The sequence below is a fragment of the Cotesia glomerata genome, linkage group LG4 (genome assembly GCF_020080835.1).
Source record: "Cotesia glomerata isolate CgM1 linkage group LG4, MPM_Cglom_v2.3, whole genome shotgun sequence".
In the NCBI taxonomy this organism is placed as follows: Eukaryota; Metazoa; Arthropoda; class Insecta; order Hymenoptera; family Braconidae; genus Cotesia; species Cotesia glomerata.
In genome coordinates this window covers 9,366,437-9,379,946 of record NC_058161.1, presented here as the reverse complement: position 1 = coordinate 9,379,946, position 13,510 = coordinate 9,366,437, and the positions used below count along the sequence as shown (strand labels likewise).

At 27.1% G+C, this 13,510-nt stretch overlaps 1 protein-coding gene across 1 annotated transcript; it reads right to left on the bottom strand.

Annotated features, from left to right (window-relative positions):
• Positions 1-13,403, bottom strand: LOC123262681 (piezo-type mechanosensitive ion channel component-like; the record flags this gene model as incomplete). The annotated part of the gene is given in 9 exon segments (XM_044725015.1): positions 1-2,031; positions 2,107-2,216; positions 2,292-2,403; positions 2,760-2,798; positions 2,938-2,985; positions 3,251-3,382; positions 3,536-4,437; positions 9,626-9,739; positions 12,923-13,403. Coding segments are annotated over 8 exon segments (3,438 nt in total), but the record flags the coding sequence as incomplete, so codon positions are not given.
• Between the last annotated feature and the right edge of the window lie 107 nt (positions 13,404-13,510).

The window sequence follows — 13,510 nt, the reverse complement described above, 5'->3', positions numbered from 1 at the left end:
TCGGACGATCATATACAGTAGGAAGAAATCACATATCAATTTTCTTGGATTCGGTGAATTGTCTGGGTCGGGCAGATACATCCATTCTTGAAGTCTTCGGTATATATTTATCCACGGATAGTTAATACACAACCATGTAGGTGGTGCGACAACGAAGAAATATTGCAGAGGTAAAAGAATAATGGCAAAAACCCTGAAGAATGGCCAAATACTAGCAGTGACACGCCGTGATTGTGCGAAGAAAACCAATAACCAGACACCATAGACGACTGAATAAAAGTCTATGCGTGCTCTGATAAGTATCACAATGCCTATTAAGCAGAATTCAAGACCAAATTTGTAGAAACCGTAGTTCAGGAAGAATTTAAGGCATTCTGCAATTCCTTTGTCCGCTTCAGCTCGTTTTATTTTTGGGAACATAACTTCTGGCATTTCTAGTGGCTCTCCACGCCAACGGCGATAGAAAGATTGGCGGACAGTAATGATAGCTCGAAGCGTTGTCACAATAACGATACCAATGTAACCTTTTAGTAAGTATGCAAGCATTTCTTGCTCAGAAGGTTTGTCGTTGGTCGGTGGTATTTTATTTGCATTAGAATCGGAAGTATCGCCCCAAGCAGCAGATGCTTTTTTTAACCCGATCCACTCGGCAATGTTGTAAGTTTTAAGTGTTTGATTACCATTATCTGGATTTTCTCGTGTGCAATTAACGTTGAACTTGTCAGGATCAATGTACTGAATTTGATATAACATCTTCGTAACCATCAACAATGCTATTACTACAGACATGCTATTTATACCCATTATTTGAATCGGACGTCCAAAGTTTATAATTATAACAATAGCTGTTACGAAAATTAAATTTATTGCGCATACGTCATTGATGCAGAGTAATATTAGAGACGTAAATACTATTTTTTGGATATGAATTTCAAGTATTAACCAGAGGTAATTGTAAAAATTCATCAACTGCTTAACAGTACGACGAAAAAATGCAGCTCTTTCCAATTTCGACATGTGTTTTAGCTGTCGTAAAGTAAATATTGTCGAGGCTTCTTGATCTGGACCCAATAAAACATCCAAAGTAGACGTTGGTGGTACTGTTGTTGCTTCTGAATCAGCACGCTGTAACTCTGGTAGTACTTGTATCTTATCGATGTCCGTGGCTTCGAGGAAATCGTCATGGAAATAGTGTATCTGAATCACTGTGATGATTACGAAAAACGTAGGTGTCAAAAGACGAACGAATAAGTCTTTGGTTTTGTATACTTCAAGACCTATGTCATTTTGCAAACGTTCGTTGATTCCTAAATGTTCCCAGTAGGAAGTAAAATCACGAAATTGATATGTATATACGAGAATTAACATAATAACTGAGTATGCAATAACAGTTATCCAAAATCCATACATCATTTTTCTCCAAGCGACCCATGAAATTTGAAATGAAATCACGAAAAAGAGAAATAGTGTCATATACATGATACGGAACATTGTCATCCGTTCTCCGGTTATTCCACTGGTAAAAAGCATTATTGCGACGACGACAATCCAGAACTTAGTCAGTAACTTTTTGACAACAAGACCAACGTCTTTCATAAATTTACTTTTTATTTCAGGCGTTTCTTGATGCATTGCTGTGGCTGCCGATACTGAGACTCGAAGTGGCGCTATCATATCTCTGAGGGCAGATGTTTGTCGGGCTTGGTGTCGTTCAGACATATACTGACGCATTGTTATCCAAAACATTACCATAAATCCACATTTCACCATCAAGTGCCAGCTTTTCAATTCATTTGCATTTGGAAAACCTACTTCAGACATTGGAACCCCACCGATTATTTGATCTGGCCTTTCTTCAGGTGTTAAATTCATACTGTAGACATAACAGATGAGAAGAAGAATTGTTCCATACATAACGACAAATGGTGAGCATTTCATCATTGCTGAACGCTTGTTAGGTGCCATCCATATTATTAATGCCCAAAGAAGAAAAACGAATGTCGTCCAGCTGTGGTACATGATAGACCAAGTCTTAAAGTAAAATTAAATGCGATAAGGGTAAAATTGGAGTTATTCAATTGATTTAAATGTATTTTTGGTACTTACCATCATGATAATGTTTGTTGCTAAGTAAGATGAATGAACAAATAACTGGAGAATTGAATAAATGGCCATGATTACTTGTTCAATTACGCCTAAATTATCTTCTTGAGTATCTGTTGAGAAAATTATATGAATGTGAAATTAAATATATTATATATATTAGTACAATTTTGAATAATTAAATTTACCTTCAACAATAGATTGCATTTGTATATTATCATCATTATGTCCATCTTGAACGGTAACACTTCCGGTTGAATCTTGTAAAAGTCCAGCTCGTCCAGATCCAAAACGCATTAACTGTCAATATCAAAGCAAAATTTCATAAAGTCATTTAATGAAAATATTTATTTTCGAAATAAAAAACCCAATACTATAAAGGTTATATTAAATTTTAAAACAAAATCCATTATATTCCTTAAACATGAAAAAAAAAATTACTTTAAATTTAAATCTTATTTAAAAAAATAAAACAAAGATAAATAAAAATAAAGAATATTCTATCATTAATTTAGAGTTACTTAATATTCAGCAACAGATCAAGATTAGGTATTAGGTAAATTACTAATTAAAATTACAAGTGCATATAATAATCGTTCTACGGAGTGCTTATCGCGGTTACAAAATGTGATTACAATAGTAGCAAAAGCTCTCACCGTGTCAGTAATGTTTGTAGCACTATAGGTATTATTATTCTGCAGCAAGGATGCGTATGCGTAAATAAATAAATTACATAATTATTAATTTATTACATAAATAATTTAACTAAACAAAAACTATTCTAAAAATAAAATAATAAAAATAAATAAGAAGCGTCGTTATTTGTATACGTACGGGCGTTCTTTCATCCGGCAGACTTGCAGAAGTTGCAGTAGTAGGTGTCTAAAACACAGCAACCAAAAAAAACCATAGAAGACATTCCCGAAGAGTAAAGAAATATGAAATGAAAAAATAATAAAAAGCACATAAGAATTAATTATTAATTAATTAACATATAAAATTAAATTAGCAAAATCAAATGATATGTTAAGTTACAACAAAGCAAAGCTTAACATGTACATAGTAATTCATATCATCTACAAACATTGATTTTATTTTTACTATTATTGTTATTATTATTATTATTAATTAGCATAACAATTCTCACGTATGCTTTCCGACGTGCAGATTGCCATCTTTGCGATGGCGTTTTACGTCTCATAGACACATGACGCGTGATCTGTGTGTCTAGACTTTTTAATTTTTGACTTAGCCTTATTGGTTTATCATCAGATAAATTCTGATTCGTTCAAGCAGCGTCACGAAATTTAAAAATATTTTTATTAATATTTCAGTCATTGAAATTATTAATATTGAAGTAATGAATTGATCCATTGATTATAATTAAAATAATTATATTGTATGAATGAAAAAACACTTGATATATGCTTACCGGTGATTGGAAAAGAAATTTCGATTGGAGAGCAAGGATGTAGTAAAGCCAAAAAAGTCTCAATGCATATGCATATCCGTTTTGAGTCCAATCATCATTATCTAGAGTGAATATTGTATTTCTTGGATCAGTACAGTTTGTTTTGTAATAAGCTTCAAGTGCAAAATAACGTGACCATCGGCTGTCAACTGGAATGTATTCTTGAGGCCATTGATTTTGATAAGACATCAAAACGACTATGTGACCTACTACGACAACCATGACTACTCTGCAAATTATTGCAAAGTTTCTTACAAGTTCTCGGTTGCATGCCCACCAGGTACCAGCTCCGAAGAACACTAGGAAGTAAAATCCGCCTTCGACCGAAGGCGACAAGGTCGCGGTATAGCATAGAGACGCCAGTACTATGTATGTTCCTATTCTTCCGAGGAAGTTTATTATTTTGGCGTTGCGTTCTTCGGCATACTTTCTTAATGAAGATTGAAGATTTTGGTCTTGGACTGGAGTGCTCTCGAGGTCTTGGTGATTGTTTTCGGATGTAAATCGACGACACAAGATGTACAACGTCATCATTATTGGTAGCGTAAGTATTTCTGGGAGTAGCCAGTAGAATACTTCCAATGTTGATGCACCATCCATGCGAACTAAACCAAAATGTCGAAAGAGTTCTTCTAAAAAGCTGCAATTCTCGGTGAACTTTGTCCAGATTGATGGTGATGCGACGAGAATTATTTGGAAGATAAACTGTATCACACTGGTGATGAATGTTAGGGCTATACATGACTTTAGGTAGTGTCCAGTTGTTCTTTTCATCGTCTCGGAAGTTGGTATTGGAATAAATGGTGATATCAGCATAAGTATCAAGTAGATAAGTGAAAGTGCTGTTGGCCGCCATATTGTACCTGTAATAACAAGTAAAAATGTAAGAATGATCAACTGTCGTTGTTTACGTTTATCTTATTTAATTAACAATGAAAACTTTTTTTCGGGAAGACATAGACAATTTGATAAGTACATTTTAATTTAGTTAAGTATAACTGATAATATTAATTAAAGTTTTTATTATTTGCAGAGTCTTAATGAAGTCTATAGTCCAGTGACTAGTTGATGGTCTGATGTAAGGTGAAAAATTGATCTGAATTATTGGAAAATTTAAAATTCCAGGCTTCTGCATTAATAGTTTATAGATTAATAATCGATTGCTGATTTATTATAAATGATTACTATCTTACACTTCAAAGTTATGAAATATTAATCAACGGACATCATCCTCATCAACAGACTCGATAGAGCCTGGCGCCAAGTTCCGTTCTCAAGCCAGATTACCGAGTCAACAGACTCGATAGAGTCTGGCGCCAAGTTCCGTTCTCAAGCCAGACCACCGAGTGTGTATATACCGTAAGCAGGACGGTTTTTTGAGGTTACAAATTTTTTTTCAAATTTATTTTGATTTTTTTTTTATATGATATTTTATAATAGTAGTTCATGCTTTTTATTACGCGTATTACTTGATTATTATCAATTATCTTTATAATTTATATTTAAAATTATTAAAAATAATCAGCACAAACTATAGCGACCCAGATTTTTAGATTTTAACTTTTTTCTTATGTAAAAAGCGGACGGCCAGAGACTAAATAATATAAGTATGAATGCTAATCTTATAATAGATGGGAAACTACAGTGAAAAAAAGATATTTGACAGCTTGCAATTACACACGCCAGGCGGCGCAAGAATAACTTTTACATGAGCTATAGCTTAAAGGGGATAGTTTGCCACCGGAAATGTATTAAATTAAAATTGTCAATTTTTATTATAATTACAAAAAATACTGAAATCCGTACAAAAACAGTTTCACTGTAAAAAAATCGCGCCAAGTCCACGTTCATAAGACTATTAAGAAAAAAAAATTTTATTTCTTTACAAAAAGATATAAAATAAAAAATTAAAAAATCCAAGTAACCGATATGTTTGTATATGATTTTCGGAAATTAAAAAAAATTTTGTTGTAAATTTAAAAACTAAAAGAAACAATTTTGAAACGTACTTGGTGTGCGTCATTGTGTACTTCAATTTTTTTTAAAAGTCCTAGGAGATAGATTTTAGGAATTTCATAAAAAGTGAAATATTTCGTAACCACGCACACTAAATACGTTCCAAAATTGTTTCTTTTAATTTTTAAATTTACAACAAAATTTTTTTTAATTTCCGAAAATCATATACAACCATATCGGTTACTTGGATTTTTTAATTTTTTATTTTATATCTTTTTGTAAAGAAATAAAATTTTTTTTTCTTAATAGTCTTATGAACGTGGGCTTGGTGCGATTTTTTTACAGTGAAACTGTTTTTGTACGAATTGAATATACTTCAGAAGTAATAATAAAAAATGATTTTAATGAAAATTGATAGAGAATTAACTGAGTCACAAATCACGTGTCCGAATTATGGGTGAAATTGAAAATTATTAAAAGATCGAATGATTCGTGGATGTTATAGAAACATAAATTATTAATGTGAAATTCGGATTCACAATGTTACCGATTAATTTTAAATTACTTTAAGCGGTATTAAAATTTAGTTTCAACAACGAGTAGAGTTAATTGAATAAAATCATTTCACATGTTCTGGTATAACGTATCTATGCTCCATTAGAGATGTTTTAAAGTAACAATGAAGGATTAAAACAGTTCATTTATAAATCTGACATCGGTTAGAATACAAAAAAAATCATTTTTTAATTTCATACACTGATAGAAGGATTTGTTTATAGTTAAAAATATTTGTTAATATTTAAAAAATCATTTATTAGAGACCACTTTTAGTCCTTAACAAATATTTCTTAGTATTTAAAAAGATTTATTAATATTTAATAAATGAATATCTGATTTATTAAATACAAACAAATCATTTTAAATACTAAGAAATATTTGTTTGATACTAAAAATGGTCTCTAATAAATGATTTGTTAACTATTAACAAATATTTTTAATACAAATAAATCTTTCTATCAGTGTAATATACTAAATAGCAAATAATACTTCAGTATTCTGTCGAGTCTTTTTTTAAATTAACTACGCAGACGGAGTTTTATTAAATTTTAACGTTTAGTTCCAAAAATAACTTAAATTTACACTGTCATTTGAAATTTAATTGGTTCAATTAATTAAATATGCATTTTTCTTTCAAATATGTATAATTGCTTTAAATTTAATTCTTATAGATGAGCGATATTTTTTTTTACTGAATGTAAAGTATAACATTTTTTTAATTATTTTTCAAATTTAAAAAAACTTTAGTTATTATTAGATTAGTATTAGAAAGTGGAGCAATAGTGCCATAAACAAACTTTCAATACGTATTATTTTAGTGACACCGACATTAATTATTTTTAGCTATTCCAACAAATGGAAACGCCATTACCCAAAAAATTTGAATCAAATCATTTTTACATTAATTATTTACATGTATTGCTGAGTTATTTTTCTGACGATAAATCGTGGGTGAAGTTTTTCTATAAACATTATTTAGATTAATCCCGAACTCAATAGTTTATTTTCTTGAATGAATCGTAAATAATTCTTTAACTGCATACATTGCTTTCATTATTGGTAAATAGGGTGCTGCTTTCAAGTATAAATTAAAAATAGTGTAAAATACAATTTATAGTGGAAGTTCATTTTAAACTCATAAAAAATCGGTATTTATAGAAATAAATTTCTTTAACTTTATTTAATCCTTTGAAGTTTTCTACTCAAATATTGATGATTAGCTTATACTTAGTGTTTATTAAATTGAAAGAATGTATGAAATAAAAAAATTAAAAATACTTTTTATTAAAAATTTAATGGAAAAACATTGATTATTTGATGACAAAAAAAATTTTTGGATGTAAAATGAAATATGTAATATTTTTACAGCAAACATCGTAAATATCTGTGTATATATTTAGAGTGTAAAGAGCGATGGCAAAAGGTCAAATAGTCTGTAAGTATGTCGTACCTATGTAGAGATTAAAATGAATTATAAAAGATACGTGTTTTAGAATATATAACATAACAAAACTTCCGAGTAAAGGTTGCGATATTTAAGAATATGATTTAAGAAAATGATTTAACGAATGTATTTTTTGAAGAAAGTGGTCTCAATGCAAAACGATATTTGTACATGAATTTTTGGCTAAACATATTTAACTTTAAATTAAAAATCCCAAAAAAAAATTTCTTTGTCAACACTAATTTCGTAATTCAAAGCTTTTGATTTAAAATAATGCAAAATAGTTAACAAAAAATGTAAATTATTGATTTAATTGATTGAATATCATTTTGTTTACTACATCATGCTGATGATTTGGAATTGACGAAAAAATGAGTCACCCAATCTGACTCACTTTTAAAGATAAAGTTTGTTAAAAACTTGTTTGGTGAATAAATAAATTGATTTATCAAATTGTGATAAAAAATATTTAACAATATTCATTTTACAAAATACTGGAGTGCAGAATATTTTCAAATTTTTATAATAGTAACAATAATTTTAATTTAATATTATTGAAATTTTTTACTATTATTTTGATTAAATTATTTTTATAAAATATAATTATCACCAAAATAAGTTCTAATTACAAACGTACAAGTTAAGTATAGTATGACATATCACGAGATTTGAATATTAATCCAGGTAATTATAATTAATAAGCTCAAAACGAGTGTAGATAATAGCTCCCTAAAATAATTAAAAATCATAAATATTTAACTAACATTAAATGACTCATTTATTATTGAATAAATCGAACTAGCTGTAAGTGGATAATATAATGAAACTCTATAAATTAATGTAATAAAATTAAATTATTATAATTTGAATAAATGCTGTTGAAGCATAATTTAATTATATCATGGTGATCGCTTATCATCTAAATGCTTTAAAATTTTGAGGCGGTACTAACACTACTAATAACCTTAATTAAATTATAATTAATTCTGCGCTTGCTACTATACTAATGTAATACGAGATAATATCTTGTAAAATAATTATCTTCAGTGTGACATTTTTTTCATTTTAATTTTAACTATATGAATAAATTCTTTAAAAATGTGACATTGACCTTTAAATTTGCGTAATTTTAATGTTGGTCCGAAATTATTCGACGGGTTATATAATATTAAGAAATAATAAGATACAAAGAAAGCATGAATAAACATTATCTAAATATAACATATATGATTTGATTATATTTTCAGTCTCGCCGGCTATTTTGTTTATTTTTACAGCCGACATATCATTTACAAACACTTGCCGCTCGACGGGTCGCAGTAGTCACAATCTATTAATATTGAGATATTGTTATGATTACTTATTTATTTTTTGCAATAATATAAGTAAGTACTCGCGGTAATTGCATTCTTTAGTATATTTATTTTATAAATAGAAATAAAACTATTTGTTGAAGAAATAATCAAATGAAGTTGTGTGTTTGCTGTTTGAGCGGAGCTCTCTAATTTTGGATTCCCCTAAATGTTCTACTAAAGAGATTTCTCTTGTAATAACCAATGCTACAATGTTAAAAATAATAAGGAACTACTTGCCGAAAGTAGAGTAAAAATATTAACTTAAATTATTATATGTATTCAAATTAGAATTCTAAATTTTTAAAAATAAACTAATTTAAAAAATTAAATTAATGATGAATCATTACTTTTCAGTTACAAATACAATGATAAAATAATTTTAGAATTAAAAATTGTAATTATTAAATTAAAAATTTTTTTAATTTAGGAAATTAGTATTTCAAATGAAAATATTTAAAAATAGTTTCAAAGTTTTCAAATTCAAACTAATTATATGTTACGAAAATTAAATAAATCAATTAAACATAACTTCATAATGATCAATTTATCATAAATATCACACGTTATTAAATAAGTTAAATTCATAGTTATTATTGACTGGGAAGATAACTACGAGTTACTGATAGTTATTTAATAATTCAAGAGGCTGACTAATGTAACTAATGATAATGAGCTATAAAAAATAAAAAAATTAATTCATGAATATGATTTATATTTACGATTTATTGCATTACTCACACGCTGTAAATGTTCCAGGTACAGCAATCCTGAGAATCGCGACGTTAAGCCAATATTGCCCCATTGTAATTTATTTTTTATGTAATCCTCGTTTTGTTATGGATTTTTTATGACCTGTGAATAAAATAAAGATTTTTAATTGAAATGTATGCTGAATTTAAATGTTCAAATTAATAAATTACGACTAAAGGTAAGTTTTAACAAGAATAATTCAATATAATGGCACATTTTTGAGTGAACTGAAAATATAAATTCATAAAAGTGCTAATTAATTATTGATGTCAATTATTTTAACTTGTGTTAATTGCACTTATTAATGTTTTACGGGAAATATACTGAAAATAGCGGATCATCAATATCATTACTATGTATCGATCATTATTAATTATTATTTTAGAAACAAAGAATTATCAGATTTTCAGTATTATTTATAAATTAAATTATATTTTCGATTACTTTGTAAATATAGAATTAAGAGTTAAAAACATTTACTTATGTAAAATTAAGAGTTAATTCGTTTTTTTTTTGCTGTTATTTGTTTGTAAGATTAGAAGTCATGACGGAATTAAAATGAGATATAAAGCATCAAGTAAAGTTGCGTGGAAGGAACAAGGTATTGTTTTACTGAGGGGACAATGTACAATTGTACAAGATTCTTAAGTTTAAATATGAGATATCCGAATGCAAGATAAGTAAAAATAAAACAATGTAAATTCGAATCTGTTAATAACAATAATAATTTGAAAAAATATGTTAAAAAGAATGTAAATAAATGATTAAGTCTCTGAAATTAGAAATATTTCTCAATTAAATGTCATTTGTAAATAAGGGAAAATAATACTTGATTGTAAGTGAGTGAAATTTTTAATTAAACTGTAAAAAAGTATTTATGATTGATTTGATTGTTTGAAAGTGGTCAATTTTGATTATAACAAAGGAGACTTGTTTGACCATCTAGTGTGTCATCGGATGGGTGGAACATAAACAATGATATGTAGGGTACGATCGATCGTCCGAAATTCCGGTTTATACTTATATGAACCACTGGTAAAGTATCAGAAACAAAAACCGCAAAAGTCGGTTGATTTAATAAAATTATTATTGTTATTAATGCAAAAAAAAATATAGAAAGTTTAATGAAAATAACTTTATCTTTAGATCTGTCGATAAACTTAGCTTTTATTTCAACATAAGTTATGTTTATTTTACTGACAATTATCTTAAAAGATTTGTTAATAATTAAATAGCGTCACACCTATTAACTTGGTAGAAAAAGCCTTCTGGTCTGCGAGATAATAATATAAAAATAAATTAAAAGAAAAAGCTTGTGTTCATTGCGTGAGACACGCAAGAGATGAAGATTAACTTAACTTAATTTAAAAGTGCGTGAATCTCATCCCTCTCTGTTTGTATGACATAATTAACTTGCTGTATCATTAACTTACAATAAATAACATTAATGAGTTTTATCTTATGATAACAGAAATTACTTCATAATTGTTGATATATACATATTAATATATAAATGACTCATGGCTTTATTTTAATGGTTATTTTTCAATGGAGTTGTTTCTTTTTCTATTTAAAATTTTAAAATAGGTTTATTAGTAATTTTATGGTCTTTTACACTTAATTATCTTTTATATCGTCACGTACTCACGGACGGTCTTTAATCACTCATGCAGGAAGTATTTGCATTCTTTGCGCGGTGACCATTTTAAAGAATAATATGTGTATGCACCATAGTATGAAGAATATACTTTATATATCCATATATGTATATAAGGTATATTTGTTTGATTAATCTTGTGTGGACATTATCGCCAACAGGGAAATAAAATATGGTTTGATACAATATCAATAATATATCAAAAATGACAATAGAAAAATGATAAGAACTGTTCCGTCACAATTATGTATTATTTTTTTTTTATTATGATGATGATTTGTATTTAAAATATACGTACAATATAATGAAAGTAGTAAATATTAGAATTGAGCTTTACTTTTGGTTAAATATTTGTTTACTCAACAATTAAAAAAATAATATTTTCTTGTGATTATTCATTAATAATAGCTACTAATACAGAAAAAACGGTCAAAGTGAAATTTTTTGTTTTACTTTTTTGATGAAATATCTTTTTTCGAATCGCACTGAAAAATTATTCATATTGCCTTTAAAATATATAAATTTTTTATTGATTTGTGAAATTACTTTAGTTTTTGAATTTTATAATTGTTTTGCTGTATACTGAGTTATAAAATATCTTTTGAAAATACTCAGCAATGTTATAAATAAGAAATTGATTTTTTGAAAATTTTCAACAATTTTATTTCTTAGTTGAATAAATAAAAATTTTTCTCATATTAACTTTCCAGGCAAAAGATGGTGTTTTAGATTTAGAAAAAAACAATTTTGAATGAAAATTCACAAGTTGTCTACCTAAAATTATTCTTTTTAAAATCAAAAAAACTTTTCTTCAACAAGAAAGTTACTGTGAGAAAATTTTTGATTTCTTCAGCTAAGAAATAAAATTTGTGAAAATTTTCAACAAATTAATTTCTTATTACAACAATGCCCATTTCTTTCAAAAGATATTTTTTCGCTCAGTTTAGATTAATGAATATTTTGAGATGCAATGTTTAAAATTTTTATTCAAATAATTTTAAAAAATCATTGGAAAAATTAAAACTTCTTTGAAAAATGCAGTGTTTAAATTAAATAACTCATCGAGCTTTTTGAAATCATTTTTTTTTTTTTTTTTTTTTTGACAATTTAAGATGAAAAATGTTCAATTGTAATATTTTGAAAATAATTTATTATGACTATACATTGTTACATCTAATTTTTGTATCGATAGAAATCAAAAAAGTTTGTGGTAATATAGATTTTGTTTCAATACTTGATCATTTTTTTTAAATTAAAATCTCTGTTTATGTTTTCAGTATTTTAAGAAAAAATTATACTCTCAGAATTATACAAAAGCAATTATAATAATTATTCTGCAATATTTTCAAATACATAATTTACCAAGTAATTTTTTTGTTTTTCATGATAAAATTTATAAAAATATTTTCCTCATATTCAAAGTAAATAATTACAAGGAATTTTAAAACTGTTCGCTAAGAATAAAATTTTTATGCAAAAAAAATAATTCATCTAGTTTAAAATAATTAAATTTCACATATCGATTGTAATACGACTTATATGTTGTCAGCTGACTAACATATAAATATATATAACATTGAAATATTACATTGAACATCACGTTTTGCACATAAACAATCAATATTTACCTCATTAAATGCAATTATCACCTTCAAATATTTCCTAAAAATTTACGTCAAATGTACAAAAGCACTGATATTAAAAAACTACGTTCACTTACAAAGAAAAATAATAAATCTTTAATTATTTAAACTAATTTTAAATGTCAGTTTCTTGAAGACTTGAATAAGTATTTCTTCACATTTTTTAAAATTGTTATTAATTTTCTTTTTTATTATTATAGGTCACTGATAATAAAATTTACTCGTCTTTAAAACCGGCATTATGTTGGTTATGCGAGAACTGAATAACATTATATATAGTATATAAATATTAAATACAAAATATAGCTGATTAATAATAAAACAGGCTGTACATATTGTATTGTAAATATAAATTTAGTTTTCAAGACGGATAACTGTATTTATGTAATGCGAGTTATTACAATAATTAAAAAAAAATTATCACGACCAGTCGCTCACGGTCAACCGGTGACAACTGAAAACTAATCATTTAGTAAATATACATGCTAAGCTAACCTAGACTTTATAATGATAATAACAATAACAATAATGATAATGAAAGTAGTTGACAAGGAAGAAATTAAAATTTAAACA